Below are 19,664 nucleotides of genomic sequence, written 5' to 3' on the forward strand. Positions count from 1 at the left end.
TGCTCAGGTGACTGATAAGAAAGCAGACAATGACAACGTGATCGGGTGAGTCCAGGATCCTGAGGCCGTAGTGTGAGACATTTCACCCCAAACTGAAAGATCAGGGCTGCTCCCTGGAAAAATGACATTCCAAGTGAGGACCAGAGGAGTGAGTAAAAACGTGGACTCTGGGAGTTCCCGTCATGGCTCAGTGGTTAACGAATCCAACTAGGAACCATGAGGTTGCGGGTTCGGTCCCTGGCCTTGCTCAGTGGGTTAAGGATCCGGCGTTGTTGTGAGCTGTGGCGTAGGTTGCAGATGCGGCTAAGATCCTGCGTTGCTGTGGCTCTGGTTAGGCCGGTGGCTACAGCTCCGATTGGACCCCTAGCCTGGGAACCTCCATATGCCGAGGGAGTGGCCCTAGAAAAGGGAAAAAGACAAAAACAAAAAAAAACAAAACGTGGACTCTGAAGACAGACAAACTTCCTTCCCAACAGGACAGTCTTACCAGAAATGAGAATGTCAGATATTTATATCCTGGGAATGTGATGGGGTAAGTATTGTTTATTTACATAGCTAGCAATAATAAGTTTAAAATAAGAACAAGAATTTTATTTAAAGGTACTCAAATGTCTCAAGTTTTAATCAGATCATCCTCTGTGCACATTTATTTGCTACAGAAAATTAAAACAGCACATCAAAAATTTTTCTAACAATTCAATAGCTGCTCTAGTGATATTCTAGCCAAACCACCAACATTTTCTTTAGATTCTTCCCACACAAGTTGATTTGCTTCACATTCTTTTTTTTTTTTTTTTTTTTTTTTTGGTCTTTTTAGGGCCGGCACTTGGAAGTTTCCAGGCAGAGGGTTGAATTGGAGCTGCAGCTGCTGGCCTATGCCCCAGACACAGCAACACCAGATCTGAGCCTCATCTGCAGCCTACACAGAAGCTCACGGCAATGCCAAAAACTTTAACCCACTGAGCAAGGCCAGAGATCGAACCCTGGACCTCATGGATACTAATCGGGTACATCATCACTGAGCCATGATGAGAATTCCTGTTTCAAATTCTTGATGCTAGGTTTCAGGTCTGGACTTGAGGCTTCCAAAACAGGCAAAACCTGAGACCAGTTAGTGCTTCTTTGTGTCAAATCAAAGTGGAACTAAAGTACAGTCAAGTCCCTCAAATGCAAACTATATAGATTCCTCATAAGTTACCTGTATTTAGTAGGTAGAAAAAGAGATATAGGAAAAGAGGTATCAGAGAACTTATAGGTTATCAAAGTATTGGTTCACAATCTTTTCCAAGCCACTACATAATCATCCTACAATTACTAGTGAGAAAAAAAACAGTAAAGAATAAGGTGATGCCTCAACCTACTCGGCGTCAGAATTACTGTCATCAACATCGTCATAAGTACTATTATAATTATTCTCATAATTACCCTCAGCAGGATCTCTATTATACAGGCAGTAAGTACAGGTGTTATTTAAGTCTTTCCATTCTTGATTTTGTCTGGGGGGGAAAAAAAGAAAAAAGAAATGGATTAATGGGTTAATAATTTAAAATAATAAACTGGGAGTTCCCTTCATGGCTCAGTGGTTAAGGAAACTGACTAGGAACTATGGGGATTCAGGTTTGATCCCTGGCCTCACTCTGTAGGTTAAGGATCCAGCGTTGCCGTGAGCTGTGGTGTAGGTTGAAGACTTGGCTTGGATCCTACATTGCTGTGGCTGTGGTGTAGGCTGGCAGCTGTAGCTCCGATTCGACCCCTAGCCTGGGAAATTCCATATGCCAGGGTACAGCCCTAAAAAGCAATAATAATAACAATAATAATAATAAACTAATTGTATACCAAAGAGATGTTCCCAACCCTCAAGCCTAAAATTGGTTGCTAGAATAGCCTTTGGAGTATGGAATGCTCAAAAAAGGTCAAAACCAAAAAATGGGGTTGGTGGAAGGTGACAGGGTTGATATATAGGGCTGCCAAAGAATGCCCGATTGTCACTTGTAGATGTTGACTGTGGAGGAGGCTGGGAATGCGTGGGATCAGGAAGTATATGGGAACTCTGTGCTTTCTGCTCAGTGCTGCTGGAGACCTACAACTGCTCTAAAAATATAAAACTACACGTTGTTCCCGCTGTGGTGCAGCAGGTTAAGGACCTGGTGTTGCCTCAGCTGTGGCATAAGTCCCAGCTGTGGCTCATTCACTCTCTGGCCCAGGAATTTCCCCATGCCAAGGGTGCTGCTGGAGAGAAAGAGAGAAAGAGAGAAAGAAAGAAAGAAAAGAAAGTACTATTGTTCAAACATCAGATTTGAAAGGATTTAAGAATGATCATACCCAGTGTGACTTATAACAAGAAATATATAGGAGTTCCCATTGTGGCTCAGTGGTAACGAACCTGACTAGTATCCATGAGGATTCCGGTTCAATCCCTGGCCTCTATCAGTGAGTTAAGAATCTGGTGTTGCTATAATCTGCAGGGTTGTCATGGACTCAGCTTGGATCTGGCATTGGTGTAGCTGTGGCATAGGCCCATGGCTATAGCCCCAATTAGACCCTAATTGGGAACCTCCCTATGCTGTGTGTGCGGCCCTAAAAAAGAAAAAGAAAAAAAGAAAAAGTATATGGGTTTTTTTTTTTTTTTTTTTTGCCTTTTCTAGGGCCGCACCCCCAGCATATAGAGGGTCCCAGGCCAGGAATCTAATTGGGGCTATAGCCACGGGCCTATGCCAGAGCCATAGCAACATGGGATCCGAGCCGCATCTGCGACCTATACCACAGCTCACAGCAACGATGGATCCTTAACCCACTGAACGAGGCCAGGGATCAAACCCGAAACCTCATGGATCCTAGTCAGATTCTTTAACTACTGAGCCACAATGGGAACTCCAAAAATGTATATTTGTTCTTCATCTTGGCACAAAGCTCCTAAAAGAAGGAATTTCCTATATGTTGAGCACATCAGAAGTGTCTTGTGACTTTTGAAATACATATAAAATTAAATTTAAAAAGGCACAGATAGGAACCATTTTTCTTCTGCTGTGGTTCTCTTTGAGACTGAGAAATAATGCAAAGAAAAAAACTGCACATATTATGAACTATCAAGAAAAATTTGAATTACCAATGCTTGACATCTAACATAAGAGAAGCTGGAGTTTCTTAAAACTCTGTTACATTGTGCACCCCTGAAAACAGTAGAGGAGTGACAGCTGCCTGTGGTGATTTACATCTTAATTTATGTGAGTGCCCCCACCCCCTAGATTGTGACAGTGCTGCCTTCCCCAGAGCACAGGAACTCACCAGAGGTTCGCCGAACCGTGTATCGAATCAGCCATTCCACTCTCGGTCTGCGAGCACTCAGCATCATCCTCACCCCTTTCTTCCTGTAGATGACATCTTCCCCAAGTCGCCCCCTAGTTGCTTGCGATGGATATTCTGGTTGAATGGATGGCAATTTTGTATTCAGGTCGAGAGTCAAATGACTGAAGTTCTTTATGAATACATCGGAGACAGATTGAAAGGCTGCGGAAAGAAAAAACAAAGTCAAGATCTCTCAGGGCGAATTGCTACATCCAGAAGTCACTTGAGGTCCACAGGAGGTCTGCTCTCCCCTCTCCCCCTAGGGAGGAAGGATGACTTTACCGGGTCTCTGTTCAGTTGGTTGAGGTGGATATTCTGGGTGAATGGATGTCACCCGTGTACTAGGGTTGAGCGTCAAGTTACTGAGGTTCTGTATGAACACATCGGAGACGGGTTGAGAGGCAGCTGAAAGAAAAAGGTCAAGATCCATTAGGGCAAATGGTAGCATCCAGAGGCATTTATCGCATGCCCAAGCTTGGTCGGCTCCGAAGCAGCTGAACAATGGACAATGGGAGGTCCCGCAGGGTGAGAATCACAGAGATGGGCTTTAACTAGCAAGCTGTACACCTTGAGAACACACTTAAGAATCTACCATCCTGGGAAATACTTTGTTCTCGAATTAAAAGTTATTTTATTTTCTTCCCGTTATTGGTAGTTTTGAATGTTAGGTGCTTTCCCATGAGGTCAAAATCTACCTAAGTATGATTCAGAGAAACATGGGACAGAAATCAGGTATTGGCAATTTTTCCATTTTCTTTTATGGTTTTCTTGTTGTTGTTGTTGTTGTTGTTGTCTTTTTGCTATTTCTTGGGCCGCTCCTGAGGCATATGGAGGTTCCCAGGCTAGGGGTCTAATTGGAGCTGTAGCCTCCGGCCACAGCCACAGCTACAACCACGCGGGATTCGAGCCGCGTCTGCAACCTACACCACAGCTCATGGCAACACCAGATCTTTAACCCAGTGAGCAAGGCCAGGGATTGAACCCGCAACCTCATGGTTCTTAGTCGGATTTGTTAACCACTGAGCCACGACGGGAACTCTTTTTGTGTGAATTTCTAACATAAATGTAAGGACATAAAGCATTCATGCAGGAAGTTCCCTGGTGGCCTTTGGATTATGGATCCATTGTGGTCATTTCTGTGGCCTGTGTTTGACCCCTGGCCGGGGAACTTCCATATCCCGAAAAAGTAAATTAAATAAAGTATTATGGCAAGTCAAAATGTTTCAGTACACCAAGTTCCATAGTTCACATTTATTAGTAATTAGAAACAAACCTGTTAAGCTTTTTCTGGGGGAAAAAAAAACTGCACCTATGAAATAGACAAAGAAACACCAAATATAAGTCTCTTCCCTAACCCCCATTCTTTTTTTTTAGGGCCACACCTGAGGCATAGGGAAGTTCCCAGGCTAGGGGTCAAATCAGAGCTGCAGCTGGCAGCCATAGCCACAGCCAGACCAGATCTGAGCCACATCTGTGACCTACACCACAGCTCATGGCAACACCAGATCCTTAACCTACTGAGCAAGGCCAGGGATTGAACCCACAACCTCATGGATGCTAGTTGGGTTCATAACCCCCTAAGCCACAATGGGAACTCCCTCCTTCCATTCTTAAATTAGCAGAACAAGTAAGTCAAAGTGGCTGTTACCCTCTCCAGTTATACTCAGTCTTTTCATGCTGTTAAGATCTTTCCACTCAAGCCCAGTATTTTTGGAAATCAACCACTTGCTCTTACCTCTTTCCATGCAAACCATCATGCAGACTTTATACACACTCATCTCATACAAGTAGACAGCTAACATTCATTTCTCCTGTGTGTGAACAGTATTAAATATTAAGAGTCAGTCAGGAGTTCCCGTTGTGGCTCAGTGGTTAATGAATCCGACTAAGAACCATGAGGTTGAGGGTTCCGTCCCTGGACTCGCTCAGCGGGTTCAGGATCCGGCGTTGCCATGAGCTGTGGTGTAGGTTACAGATGCAGCTCAGATCCTGTGCTGCTGTGGCTGTGGCATCTGTAGGCCAGCGGCTACAGCTCTGATTCAAACCCTAGCCTGGGAACCTTCATGTGCCATGGGTGTGGCCCAAAGAAGACCCAAAAAAAAAAAAAAAAAAAAAAAAAAAAAAACAACGAGTTAATTGTCAGGTCTGAACTCAGATTCCAGGGAAGGGTGAGACTGGCCATATTGTATAAATATTCTCTTCATTACGTCCCCCCCTTGACCAGGGTTCTATACTTAAGTGCAAGGGGAGCAGAGGGCGGGTGGAATAGATGCTAGCTTCCTGATAGCTGGGGGTGTTTGCTGGCCTCAGGTCATCTGCTGCTGTCACCAGCCTACCCCACCCCACCCTGCCCTACCCAAGTCCAAGGCATGAGGTTTCACATCCAGTGAGTGGGTCTGCAAGGCTAAACCTGGATCCTGTTGGCCTGCAACGACAGGACTCCAGCGGAGGAAGAATCCAGAAAGGCCTGGAACCTAATTAAAAGTATTCCTGGAGGAGTTCCCGTCGTGGCGCAGTGGTTAACAAATCCGACTAGGAACCATGAGGTTGCGGGTTCGGTCCCTGCCCTTGCTCAGTGGGTTAACGATCCGGCGTTGCCGTGAGCTGTGGTGTAGCTCGCAGACGCGGCTCGGATCCCGAGTTGCTGTGGCTCTGGCGTAGGCCGGTGGCTCCAGCTCCGATTCAACCCCTAGCCTGGGAACCTCCATATGCCGAGGGAGCGGCCCAAGAAATAGCAACAATAACAACAACAAAAAGACAAAAAAGTCAAAAAAAAAAAAAAAAAGTATTCCTGGAGCAGTTTCTAAGCCCGCCACCTACATCCTATGGATTTACACTACAGAGCACACTCTCTGGCTTTTATAAACCTTCCCCTTCCTTCAATTATCTCAGAAAAAATATTTCCCGGTTTGTTACTATTCCTAAAGAGTAAATTTAACTGGAAAGCCAATCCCAGAAATGTTGGTGAGATAAGAAAACTCCTCAGTAAATGGAAATTTAGGATTCTTGTATTCTGTTCCTTTTATAATTCCTGACATATATCACTGATGGAAATACTGATTGCACCAGAGCCATGGTCGAGGAGAACTCTGATTGCTCTTCCCCAGAAAACGGACTTAAAAAGCAATGGAGGGAGTTCCCGTCGTGGCGCAGTGGTTAACGAATCCGACTAGGAACCATGAGGTTGCGGGTTCGGTCCCTGCCTTTGCTCAGTGGGTTAATGATCCGGCATTGCCGTGAGCTGTGGTGTAGGTCGCAGACGCGGCTCGGATCCCACGTTGCTGTGGCTCTGGCATAGGCTAGTAGCTACAGCTCCGATTCAACCCCTAGCCTGGGAACCTCCATATGCCGTGGGAGCAGCCCAAGAAATAGCAAAAAGACAAAAGAAAAAAGCAATGGAGGAGTTTCCCTTATGGCACAAAGGAAACAAGTCTGATTAGTATCCTTGAGGATGCAGATTCAATCCCTGGCCTGCCTCAGTGGGTTGGGGATCTGCTGTTGCCATAAGCTGTGGTGTAGGTCAAAGATGCGGCTTGGATCCCGAGTTGCTATGGCCATGGAGGAGGCGAGGAGCTGTAGTTCTGATTTGACCCCTAGCCTGGAAACTTCCACATGTTGAGGTTGCAGCCCTAAAAAGTGGGTGTGTGAGTGTGTGAAGAGTGATGGAAATTTCTTGGTGGCTCAGCACGTTAAGGATCTGGAGTTGTCACTGCAGTAGCAAAGAAGAAAGAAGAAGGGGGGGAGGCTGGGGGAGGGAGAGGGGAAGAAGATTGACCTATTCCTGAGCCTAGAAGGCAGACAATGCAGCTCAACACCCTTCCCCACTTTTCTCCTCTCTTCCTGCTTTGTTTTACAGGCAGGCCCTACACCCCCTAGCCCTCCCCTGCTCCGAAGAGGTTTGCTTCACTGCATTTCTCTTCAGAAGACTGGATGAAGTCAGCTTAAGAAAATGGAAGGCAGCCTTTCACTTTCCTGAACCCCCTGTAGCCACGTCAGGCTTACCTGGCATTTCCTGGGAATTTTCCTCAACGAACATTTGAGGACAAGCCTGAGTCCGGGTTGGATTAATGTCTGATGGATCCATTGGGAGTCTAGTCACAGTCAGAAGCTCTTCCTTATCTTTGGGTTCCACTGGAAGCTGATCCTTTAGACTCTCAAATTGCTACAACGCAGCCTTGAAGAAACTTGGCAACAAGAAAGAGGGAGAAAAATCCAATCTGCCCCCGCTGTGGTGAGAGAAAAATCCAACCTAGGAATCAAGGTCCCATGGCCTCCCACAAACTACAGATAAGCCAATCAGCCAGCCCATTTTAATGTAAATGACTAATGGGATTAAGGTGAGTGGATGTTGTCCTATTAGTAGACTAATAGGATAATTCTTCATCTGCTCTGCATGCCCTTTGTCACACCGCCTGGACATTTTATAGACTCTGTGATTGCGTCTCCCAGAGGTTACCTTAAAAATCGGTTGTTTTTTTTTTCAAACTACTTCTGAATCGGCTACTGGTTTGTGAAGTGGGCTTTAAGTGATCCAATGCAGAGAGCAAAGGGCAGTTTCCCTCTAATTGCAAGTTAACTCCCAATTAAGTGAACCGAGCAAATTAATTTAGTTTCGTCTGACTCATCTTAAACCTTTGCATTGCTAGTAAGGTAAAGTCAGCTAGGAAGGATAAGGAAAAGAGAAATAATGGGTCTGTTGTAAACCATTTAATAGCTCTCTCTATATTTTTCCCTTTTTAGGGCCACAGCTGTGGCATATGGATGTTTCTAGGTTAGGGGTCAAATCAGAGCTGCAGCTGCCACAGCCACAGCCACAACAACGCCGGATCCTGGTGAAACAAGATTGGCCAGAGGAAGTCGGGAAGGACTACGCCCCACACAAGTGATTTAAAGTGATTTAAAGACCTCCAAAGCACGCGTTGCATCCTTCCCTCTCTCCTGCCCTCCCACCCCCTCCAACCTGCCCATGATTTCTCCACGCCTATCTTTTCCTTCTTCTCTCTTAATAAACACTTTATTTGCCTCCTTTAAAACAAAAGTGTTAAAGAGATTTGGAGCTCCAAGGAGCTGTGGGGTGTAGATGGTAGACTTTCAGTTTGCTTAAAACTTGATATAGGCCTGAGTTCCCATTGTGGCGCAGTGGTTAACGAATCCAACTAGGAACTATGAGGTTGCGGGTTTGATCCCTGGCCTTGCTCAGTGGGTTAGGGATCCGGTGTTGCTGTGAGCTGTGGTGTAGGTTGCAGCTCCAATTCAACCCCAGCCTGGGAACCTCCACGTGCCGCAGGAGTGGCCTTAGAAAAGGCAAAAAGACCAAAAAAAAAAAATGCTGACAAGGCCAAGCCCAATAGAACAGAAGGTAAAAATATGGAGAGCCAAGAGTGCAGAAAACACAATCTCATATATACGCCTTTTTTCTTTTTTTTTTCTTGCTTTTTGGGGCTGTATCTGCAGCATATGAAAGTTCCCAGGCTAGGAGTTGAATTGGAGCCTATGCCACAGCCACAGCAACACCAGATTGGAGCCGAGTCTGCAAACTACACTGCAGCTCACAGCAATGCGGGATCCTTAACCGACTGAGCGAGGCCAGGGATGAAACCCACATCCTCATGGATCCTAGTTGGGTTCATAATCCTCTAAACCACAGTGGGAACTCCCCCTAAATATGTTTAAAAGAGTGGATAAAGATCGTTAAAAATCTTCACACTTTTTAGTTAGCTATCTTTATAATATGAACCAACAGATTCAAAAATTTGTTCTTGGAGTTCCCATCCTGGCTCAGTGGAAACGTATCTGCCTATCATATGTGAGGATGCAGGTTGGATCCCCGGCCTGGTGAGCTATGGTGTAGGTCACGGACGAGGCTCGGTCCCAAGTTGCTGTAGCTGTGGTGTAGGCCGGCAGCTGCAGCTCTAATTAGACCCCTAGCCTGGGAACCTCCATATGCCTCGGGTACGGCCCTAGAAAAGACAAAATAAAAAAGGCGTAGTTGGTTTTCATAGTTTGAGTGCTAGGCAGTTTTCTTAAGTATTTTATGTTATATATTAACCCTAACCAGCAAACTTATGATGCTTTTTTTTTCCCCGTCTTTTTGCCATTTCTACACAGCTCACAGCAACACTGGATCCTTAACCCACTGAGCAAGGCCAGGGATGAACCCGTGTCCTCATGGATGCTACTACGATGATGTTTCCATTGAACCACGACGGCATCTCTGAAAACTACATCTAAAGGGCACTCAAGGACAAGTAAAATGTACTTTGTTCACACAAGTTCTTGGATTACAAGCTAGATCTCATATGCTTGTAAATTTAACATGTTTGCAACAGAAACTTGCAAGTTTAACCAAACTTCAAGACCACCCTCCATGCATCCCTGCTGCAGATCACGACTGACAGATAGTTTTTTTAAGGGCCACACCCACGACAAATGGAAGTTGCTAGGCTAGGTCAGATCTGAGCTACAGCTGCCTGCCTATACCCCAGACACAGCAATTTGGGATCTGAGCCTCGTCTACAACCTAGCCACAGTTCAGGGCAATGCCAGATCCTTAACCCACTGAGCAGGGTCAGAGATGGAATCTCTATCCTAAGGGACACTAGTTCATTACCGCTGAGCCACAACAGGAACTCGAGGATAGAGTTCTAAGTAGAATAACTCGTGAAGAACTGCTTTGGGGGATATTACTTTATAACCCAACTTTTGGACTTATCTGCAATTTGTTTGCCCAGTCCTCTAGGTATGGACTGCTTCTGCTTCCACGGCATTCTGAACACCACAGGTTCTTTGTTCCTTACTACCTTTTTTTTTTTTTGTCTTTTGTCTTTTTGTTGTTGTTGTTGTTGCTATTTCTTGGGCCGCTCCCGCGGCATATGGAGGTTCCCAGGCTAGGGGTCTAATCGGAGCTGTAGCCACCGGCCTACGCCAGAGCCACAGCAACGTGGGATCCGAGCCGCGTCTGCAACCTACACCACAGCTCACGGCAACGCCGGATCACTAACCCACTGAGCAAGGCCAGGGATCGAACCTGCAACCTCATGGTTCCTAGTCAGATTCGTTAACCACTGCGCCATGACGGGAACTCCATGAATGCCTCTTAATGCCCCCCCTTACTACCTTTTAAGAATGGCTTTATTTCTTCACCCCAGGTCTCCAGCTGCTTTGCTTAGTAACCCAAGTCATTAATATCTTTTTATTATATTTAATTTGTTGGCCCCACCCAGCACATGTAGAAGATCTCCCCCCCATTGAACCCGCACTAAGGCAGTGACAACATCAAATCCTTAACCAGCTGAGCCACCAGGGGACTCCCGTAACTAAACATAATTGGAATGCTAATCTCTTGTCCCCCACAAAGAAATCCAGGTCTGGGTACATGAAAGAAAAAACTGAAATAAAACACCAAAGGACTGTGTCTTCCATTAGTATTATATTATATATCATTATCATTCTTTCAGTTCCCTCCAATCAATAACCTCTTCAGTTCCCTTCTGCCTCCCTCCATTTTTGACATCTCTTCCAGGAGGTTAATATGTGCCAAGATCTGTGCCCTTGTTTTCTAACCTTACCCAAATGGTTCAACTTCCTTCCCAACAGGACAGCCTTACCAGAAATGAGCATGACAGAAATTTACATGCTGGAAATGTAATAGGGTTACGTATTGTTTATTTAATACACAGCTAGCAAAAATAAGTAAAATAAGAACAATAATTTTATTTAAAGATACTCAAATCTCTCAGGTTTTAATAAGATCATCCTCTATATACAATATATTTGCTACTGAAAATTAGAACAGTATATCAACATTTTTTCTAACAATGCAATAGCTGCTCTAATAATGTTCTAGCCAAACTACCCAACATTTTCTTTAGATTCCTTCCACACAAATTAATTTGCTTCACATTCTTGATACTGGGTTTCATCTTCTAGACTTGGGGCTGCCAAAAGAGGCAAAACCTGAGACGAAATAGTGCTTCTTTGTGTCAAATCAAAGTGGGACTAAAGTACAGTCAAGTCATTCAAATGCATCCTACATAGATTCCTCATAGTAACCTGTATTAAGGAGGTAGAAAAAGAGATGCAGGAAAAAAGGTATCACAGAACTTACTAGGTTATCTAAATATTGGTACACAATCTTTCCTAAGTTGCTTCATGATCATTCTACAATTACAAGTGAGAAAAAAATAGTACAAGAACGAGGTTGTGGGCTCAACCTACTCAGCCTTGGAATTACTGTCATCACCGTCATCCTAATTACTGTCGTAATTATTTTCATAATTATCCTCAGCAGGATCTCTATTATACAGGCAATAAGTACAGGTGCACCGAAATCGCTGCTCTCCTGATTTTGTCTGCAAAAAAGAATGAAACGAATTAGTTAATAATTGAAAGTAAAAAGCTAATTGTACACCAAAGAGATATTCATGACCCTTGAGTCTAATATTGGTTGCTAGCATAGCCTTTGGAATATGGAATACTAAAAAGTCAAAGAGTTCCCTTGTGGTGCAACAGATTAAGGAGCCATGTCATCACTGCAGTGGCTCAGGTCGCTGCGGGGGTGAGGGTTCAGTCTCTGGCCTGGCAACTTTCACATGCCATGGGCATGGCCAAAAAAATAAAAACCAAAAAAAAAAAGGGTTTTTTCCTTATGCTTTCCAAATGAGACAGGTTGGGGGGGGTGGGGGGATGAACTGGGGGGATGGGATGGAAATCCTATAAAATTGGATGTGATGGTCATTTTATAAGTATAAACGTAATAAATTCATTGAGTAATAAAAAAATGAAAAAAAAATGGGGATTTTTTGGTGGATGCCATGTGACAGGACTGAAATGCATGGCTGCCAAGCAATGCCAGATTGTCATTTTGTAATGGTAACAGCTGCTAATTTTCAGTCAATAAATAATATATTCCTGGCCAACACAGGGAATATAGCCGATATTGTATAAGAACTATAAGTATAAACTTTCAAAAATTGTGAATTATATTACCCTGTCATACATATCACTTATAACATTGTACATCTGCTATACTTTAACTGAAAAGAGGGGAAAGGGAGTTCCCATCGTGGCGCAGTGGTTAACGAATCGGACTAGGAACCATGAGGTTGCAGGTTCAATCCCTGGCCTCGCTCAGTGGGTTAGGGATCCGTCGTTGCCATGAGCTGTGGTCTAGATTGCAGATGTGGCTGAACCCCGCATTGCTGTGGCTCTGTCATAGGCCGGCGGCTACAGCTCAGATTGGATCCCTAGCCTGGGAACCTCCATATGCCGTGGGTGCGACCCTAGAAAAGACAAAAAAATTAAAAAAAAAAAAAGAGAGAGAAGAGGAGAAGGGAGTTCCCATTGTGGCATGGGGAAACAAATCCAAATAGAATCCATGAGGATGCAGGTTCCATCTCTGGCCTCACTCCGTGGGTTGAGGATCCAACATTGCTGTGAGTTGTGGTACAGGTCACAGACGCAGCTTGGATCCTGCATTGCTGTGGGATGGGCTGGCAGCTACAGCTCTGATTCGACCCCTAGCCTAGGAACTTCCATATGCTATGGGTGAGGAAGGAAGGAAGGAAGGAAGAAAAGAGAAAGAAAGAAAGAAAGAAAGAAAAGAAAGAAAGAAAGAAAGAAAGAAAGAAAGAAAGAAAGAAAGAAAGAGAAAGAAGGGAAAGGAAAGAAGGAAGGAAGGAAGGAAGCAGGCAGGCAGCCAAGAGAGAGGAAAGCAAAAGAAAGAACGGAAGAAAAAAAAAGAGGGCAAATGTATGTATCCCTTGTGTCAGTCTTCTGGGTGCCTTGATGTGAGACACTCAACCAGCTGCTGAGCACTCTGTGCTCTGGTGTTTGGCCTCTTACTGTACAGTATTGAGCATCATGTTTCTGGCAGCACAACACCAAGAGTGAAGCTTAAGGGAAACTGAAGACTTCGGTGAGAGTCACATGTCAATGTAGGTTCATCCCTGTAACCCAGCAGAAACTGGGAGATGTTGACAGCGGAGGAGGCTGGGAATGTGTGGGATCAGGAAGTATATGTAAACTCTGTCCTTTCTGTTCAATTCTTTTACTTTTTGGGCCACACCCGAGATCTGTGGAAGTTCCTGGGCCAGAAACCCAACTGGCACCACAGCAGAGACCCGAGCCACTGCAGGGACAACACCGGATCCTTCACCTGCTGTGCCAAAAGAGAATTCCCTCTCTGTCAATTTTGCTGGAGACCTAAAACTGCTTAAGAATATATTAAAAAGCACAAATATGAACTGATGGCTCCTAATTTCCTGGACATTCAGAAAACCCAAGCCTATTGGCCTTTCCGCCTGCCCCCCAAAACCAGATACCCACCCACTTTGCCCATGGCGAATTGCATCTCAGGTTATATGAGGGCCCCCTACCCCTCAGAGTGGGGCAGTGCTGCCTACCCAGAGCACAAGAACTCACCTGAGTTTTGCCATAGCGGTTTTTGAAATACCGAATCATCCATTCCATCCTTTCTCTCCGAACACTTAACAACGTCCTCACCCCTTTCCTCCTAGGAATGATGCCTTCACCAAGTCTCCGGCCAGTTGGTTGAGGTGGGATGCCTTCACCAAGCCTCCGGATAGTCGGTTGAGGTCGATTTTCTGATTTTATGGATAGAAATTTTGTCCTTGGGTTGAGAGTCAAGTTACTGAGGTTCTGTATTAACACATCATAGACAGGTTGAGAAGCAGCTGAAAGAAAAAGGTCAAGATGCATTAGGGCAGAGTTCATGTGGTGGCTCCCAGGTTAAGAACACAATGCTGTCTCCCTGTAGGTAAGGGTTCAATCCCTGGTCTTGCCCAGAGGGTTAAGGATCTGGCGATGCTGCAAACTGGGGTGGAGGTCACAGATGGAACTCAGATCCTGTGTTGCCCTGGCTGTGGTGTAGGCTGACAGCTGCATCTCTGATTCAATCCCTGGCCCGGTAATTTCCATATGCCTCGGGTGCAGCCATAGAAAAGGAAACAAAAGGAGTTCCCATTGTGGCTCAGTGGCAATGAACCCAACTAGTATCAGTGAGGATGAGGGTTCCATCCCTGGCCCTGCTCTGTGGGTTAAGGATCCAGCGTTGCTGTGAGCTGTGATGTAGATCGCAGACAAGGCTCAGATCCTGCATTGCTGTGGCTGTGGAGTAGGCCAGCAGCTGCAGCTCTGATCTGACTCCTAGTCTGGGAACTTCCATATGTTGCAGGTGTGGCCTTAAAAAAGAAAAAAAAAAAAAAAAAAAAAAAGCGACGGAAGACACATTAGGGTGAATCTCAACATCCAGAAATCACTTATCTCATGCTCAGGCTAGGTCTACTCCCAAGCAGCTGAATAATGGACAATGGGAAATCTCTCAGGGTAAAGATCACAGATACCATGGGCATTAACGAGCATGCTGCAAGGCTCAAGAATCCAGGGAGTTCCCTGGTGGCTCAGGTAGTTAAGGATCTGGTGCTGTCACTGCTGTGGCATGGGTTCCAAGACTGGTACAGCCAAAAAATAAGTAAATAAAATAAAATAAAGCATTATCATAAATCAAGATGTTTCAGTGGACCTAGGTCCACAGTTCACCTTTATAACAATTAGAAACAAAACTGTCAAAAAAAAAAAAAAAAAAAAAAGACTAGGTCAATGAAACGGACAAAGAAATATCAAATATAACAGTCTCTTTGCAAATCCCTATCCTTAATTGAAGCAGAACTAGTAAATCAAAGTGGCTGTTACTCTCACCAGTTTTACCCAGCCTTTTCATGCTGTTAGATCTTTGCACTCAGGTCTAGTATTTTGGGAAATCAACCATTCGTTCTTGCCTCTTCCCACCCATCTGAACCCAGGCTTCTATACTCAAGATGCAGAGGAGGCAAAGCACAGAATATATGCCAGCTTCCTAGCTGCCTAGAGGGTAGTTGGTTGATCATCTGCTGCTGATACCACCCTACCCCACTCATCCCTGCCCAAGTCCAAGGAATAAGGTTTCACACCCAGTGGGTATATCTGCAAGGCCAAACTTGGCGGCTACAAGGACTTTAGCCATAGGAAGAACCCAGCAAGGCGAGTTCCTGTTGTGGCTCAGCAGTAGCAAAACTTCTAGTATCCATGAGGACGTGGGTTTGATTCTTCACATCATTCTGTGGGTTAAGGATCTGGCATTGCTGTGAGCTGTGGTGTAGGCCGGCAGCTGTAGCTCCGATTCGACCCCTAAGCCTGGGAACTTTCATATGCTGCAAGTGCAGCCCTAAAGACAAAAACAAACAAACAAAAAACACACTGCAAGGCTAGCTTCTAGGCCTCCAGTGCACATCCTACTGATTTACATTACAAAGCATATCCACTGGCTTTTATAAACCAGTCCCTTCTATTAGTTTTCTCTGAAAACCACTTGCTGTTAATAAACATTTCTACAGAGTCAATTTAGCTGGAAAGCCGATCCCAGAAATGTTGGTGAGATTAAGAAAAAAAAATCTTTTAGGGCTACACCCTAAAAATGGGTGGTTCCCATTCTTTATATAGAGGTTCCGCGGCTTCGGGGTCCAATTGGAGCTACAGCTGTCAGCCTACACCACAGCGATATCAATCAGATCCAGACTGTGCCTGTGACCTATACCACAGCTCACGGCAACTCCAGGGCCTTAACCCCCTGATCAAGGCCAGGGATCCAACCTGAAACCTCATGGTTCCTAGCTGGACTCCTTCCTGCTGTGCCATGACAGGAACTCCAAGAAAATTTTGTTAAACCATGAGGTTGCATGTTCCATCCTTGGCCTCACTCAGTGGGCTAAGGATCTGGCGTTGCCATGAGCTGTGGTGTATGTTGCAGACGCAGCTCAGATCTGGTGTTGCTGTGGTTGTGGTGTAGACCAGCAGCTACAGCTCTGATTAGACCCCGAGCCTGGAAACTTTCATATGCCTCTGGTGCAGCCCTCAAAAAGACAAAAGACCAAAAAAAAAAAAAAAAAAAAAAAGGAAGAAAGAAAGAAAGAAAGAAAAAGAATTTAGGGTTTTTTTTTGGTTACACCCACACCATGCAGATGTTCCTGGGCTGTGGATCAAATCTGTGCCACAGAAGTGGTCCAAACCACAGCAGTCACAGAGCTGAAACTTTAAAACAGCTGGGCCACCAGGGATCTCCTATTCAGTTCCTTTTACAATAACTGACATATACTGCTGATGGAAATACTGACTTCAAGGAGTTCCTGTTTTGGCTACTGTTAAAGCTCAGGGGAAACAAACCCGACTAGTATCCATGAAGATGTGGGTTCGATTTCTGGCCTGGCATTGCTGTAGCGTAGGCCAGCAGCTGCAGCTTGGTTTCAACCCCTAGCTTGGGAACTTCCATACGCCACGGTTGAGGCCCTAAAAAGCCAAAAAAAATAAATAAATAAATAAAGGAAGACGACTCTGACTGCAACAGCTTGGGTCAGTACAGAAGTGCAGGCTTCATCCCCAGTGGGTTAAAGGATCTGACGTCGCCACAGCTGTGGTGTAGGTCCCAGCTGTGCTCAGTTTCAGAACCTGGTCTGGGAACTTCCATGTGCCATGGTGGAAAAATAAAGGAAAAAGAAAAAAGAAGGGAAGGAAAAGAAAAGGAAAGGGAAAGCAAAGAGAAAGAAAAAAATGGTTTCTTGGTTCGCATAATGCAAGTAATATAAATGTACTCCTGAGCCTAGAAGGCAGACACCCTTCCCCACTTTTCTCCTCTCTTCCTGTTTTGTTTTTCAGGAGGGCCCTACTACACTCCCTGGCCCTCCCCTGCTCTGAAGAGGTTTGCTTCACTGCATTTCTCTTCAGAAGACTGGATGAAGTCAGCAGAAGAAAATGGAAGGCAGGAGTTCCCGTGGTGGCGCAGTGGTTAACGAATCCGACTAGGAACCATGAGGTTTCGGGTTCGATCCCTGCCCTTGCTCAGTGGGTTAAGGATCTGGTGTAGGTTGCAGACGCGGCTCGGATCCCGCGTTGCTGTGGCCGTGGTGTAGGCTGGTGGCTACAGCTCCGATTGGACCCCTAGCCTGGAAACCTCCATATGCTGTGGGAGCGGCCCAAGATATAGCAAAAAGACAAAAAAAAAAAGAAAATGGAAGGCAACCTTTCACTTTCCTGAACCCCCTGTAGCCACATCAGGCTTACCCGGCGTTTCCTGGGAATTTTCCTCAACGAACATTTGAGAATCCTGAGTCCGGGTTGGATTAACATCCGATGAATCCATTGGGAGTCTAGCCACAGCCAGGAGCTCCTTCCTCTTTGGGTTCCACTGGAAGCTGATCCTTTAGATTCTCAAATTGCTACAAAAGTAGCCTTGAAGAACTGTATCGACCAGAAAGGGGAAGACAAACCCAACCTAAGAGTCAAGGTCCCATTGCCTCCCACAAACAAACAGTCCTCAGCCAGCCTATTTTAATGTAAATGACCACTGGGTAAAGAGATTAAGGTGAGTGGGTGTAGTCCTATTAGTGGACTAATAGGATAATTCCCATCTGCTCTGCATTAAAATAATCATGCCCTCTGTCAAATAGCCTGGACATTTTATAAAGTCTCTGTGGTTCTGTCTTCCTGAAGTTGCCTTAAAAATCTGTTCTTCCCAAAGTCTGCTTCCGAATCAGCCTCTGGTTTGTGAAGTGGGCTTTAAGTGTTCGAGTGCAGAGAGCAGAGAGCGGTTTTCCTCTGCAAATTAACTGCAAATTAACTGCAAATTAACTCCCAATTAATTGAGCGATTTTCCTTAGTTTTCTTTGCCTGACTCATTTTTAACCTTTGGATGCTAGTTAAGGCAAAGTCTGCTGGTAAGAGAAAGGAGAGGAGGAATAATGGGGTCTGTTGTAAACAGTTTAATAGTGTGATATTTTATGAGTGTGTATTTTATTTTATTTTATTATTATTATTATTATTTTTGCCATTTCTAGGGCCGCTCCCTCGGCATATGGAGGTTCCCAGACTAGGGGTCGACTTAGAGCTGTAGCCGCCAGCCTATGCCAGAGCCACAACAACTCGGGATCCGAGCCGCATCTGCAACCTACACCACAGCTCACGGCAACGCCAGATCCTGAACCCACTGAGAGAGGCCAGGGATCGAACCCGCAACCTCATGGTTCCTAGTCAGACTCTTTAACCTCTGCGCCACGACGGGAACTCCAATGCCTTTTGTCAGGTGACCTCTCCTGTAGCAGCCTCTGAGACACCCTCAAAGAAGTGAGGGCAACAATCAGATTGCAGATTTAAGATTAAGAGGAGAAACGGTGAAAAGGTCCAACATGGACTCTGCTCAAGAAATCCCGGGTTACGATTTCGGCCACAGGAAGCGCAGAAGGACTGCCCCGTGCAAGTGATTTGAAGACCTCCAAAGCACGTGTTGCTCTCTTCCTCTCCTCTCTCTCTCTCCCCCACCCCACCCCTTCCCCACTGGAGCCTGCCTGTGCTTTCTCCACACCTATCTTCTCCTGCTTTTTTTTTAGGGATGCTCCCGCAGCATATGGAGGTTCCCAGACTAGGGGTTTAATGGAGCTACAGCTGCTGGCCTACACCACAGCCACAGCAACACCAGATCCGAGCTGTGTCTGCGACCTACACCACAGCTCATGGCAACACCAGCTCCTTAACCCACTGAACGAGACCACGGATCAAACCCGCAACCTCATGGTTCCTAGTTGGATTCGTTTCTGCTGTGCCAAGACGGGAACACCTCCCTCTTCTCTCTTAATAAACACTTTACTTGCCTCATTTAAAAAACGAAACAAAACCCCGGTTAAAAAGTGAGAGAACCAGAGCTCCAGGGAGCTGTGGGATGACAGAAGCTGAGCCCAAGACAACAGGAGGTAAAGATACTGAAAGACAAGGAGAGTTCAGAAAACACAATCCCTAAACATGCTTTAAAACAGTGCGTAGGAGTTCCCGTCGTGGCGCAGTGGTTAACGAATCCAACTAGGAACCATGAGGCTGCGGGTTCGGTCCCTGCCCTTGCTCAGTGGTTAAGGATCCGGTGTTGCCCTGAGCTGTGGTGTAGGTTGCAGACGTGGCTCGGATCCTGCGTTGCTGTGGCTCTGGCATAGGCTGGCAGCTACAGCCTCTGATTAGACCCCTAGCCTGGGAACCTCCATATGCCGCGGGAGTGGCCCAAAAAATGGCAAAAAGACAAAACAAATAAATAAAAGAGTGGGTAGAATTTTGTTTTAATTATGACACCTTTTTTGTTAACATCTTTATAGAATGACAGATGAGATAAAAAGCCAAATGGACTGAAGCAACCAGAAAAAAACACTATAAAGGAACTCATGAGAGTTCCCCTTGTGGCTCACCGGTAATGAACCTAACTAGTATCCCTGAGGATACAGTTCGATCCC

General features: G+C 45.4%; 2 protein-coding genes across 3 annotated transcripts; both read right to left on the reverse strand.

Moving 5' to 3' along the window:
• Positions 1-588: 588 nt before the first annotated feature.
• LOC100511133 (uncharacterized) lies at positions 589-7,628 on the reverse strand. Of its 2 annotated transcripts, XM_021092388.2 has the most exons (5): positions 7,348-7,628; positions 3,628-3,750; positions 3,286-3,507; positions 1,426-1,496; positions 589-1,198 (listed from the first exon to the last, which is right to left on the reverse strand). In XM_021092388.2, exons 1-4 carry the CDS (start codon positions 7,427-7,429, stop codon positions 1,471-1,473), a joined length of 453 nt encoding a protein of 150 aa, XP_020948047.1. In that variant the 5' UTR covers positions 7,430-7,628; the 3' UTR covers positions 589-1,198; positions 1,426-1,470. The 2 variants fall into 2 exon arrangements, with proteins under 2 accessions (XP_020948047.1, XP_005655744.2); XM_005655687.4 differs by having other exon boundaries at positions 589-1,496.
• Positions 7,629-11,038: 3,410 nt separating this feature from the next.
• Positions 11,039-17,730, reverse strand: LOC100511328 (developmental pluripotency-associated protein 3). Its single transcript, XM_021093127.2, has 3 exons — positions 17,458-17,730; positions 13,768-14,039; positions 11,039-11,696 (listed from the first exon to the last, which is right to left on the reverse strand). The coding sequence occupies exons 1-3, from the start codon at positions 17,534-17,536 to the stop codon at positions 11,595-11,597; spliced, it is 453 nt and encodes a 150-aa protein (XP_020948786.1). The 5' UTR covers positions 17,537-17,730; the 3' UTR covers positions 11,039-11,594.
• Positions 17,731-19,664: the final 1,934 nt, after the last annotated feature.

This window comes from Sus scrofa, chromosome 5 (assembly GCF_054392235.1).
Source record: "Sus scrofa isolate SSC_HxYL_T2T_F1_AM1 chromosome 5, Sscrofa_HxYL_maternal_Yorkshire_Landrace_v2.0, whole genome shotgun sequence".
Taxonomy (NCBI): domain Eukaryota; kingdom Metazoa; phylum Chordata; class Mammalia; order Artiodactyla; family Suidae; genus Sus; species Sus scrofa.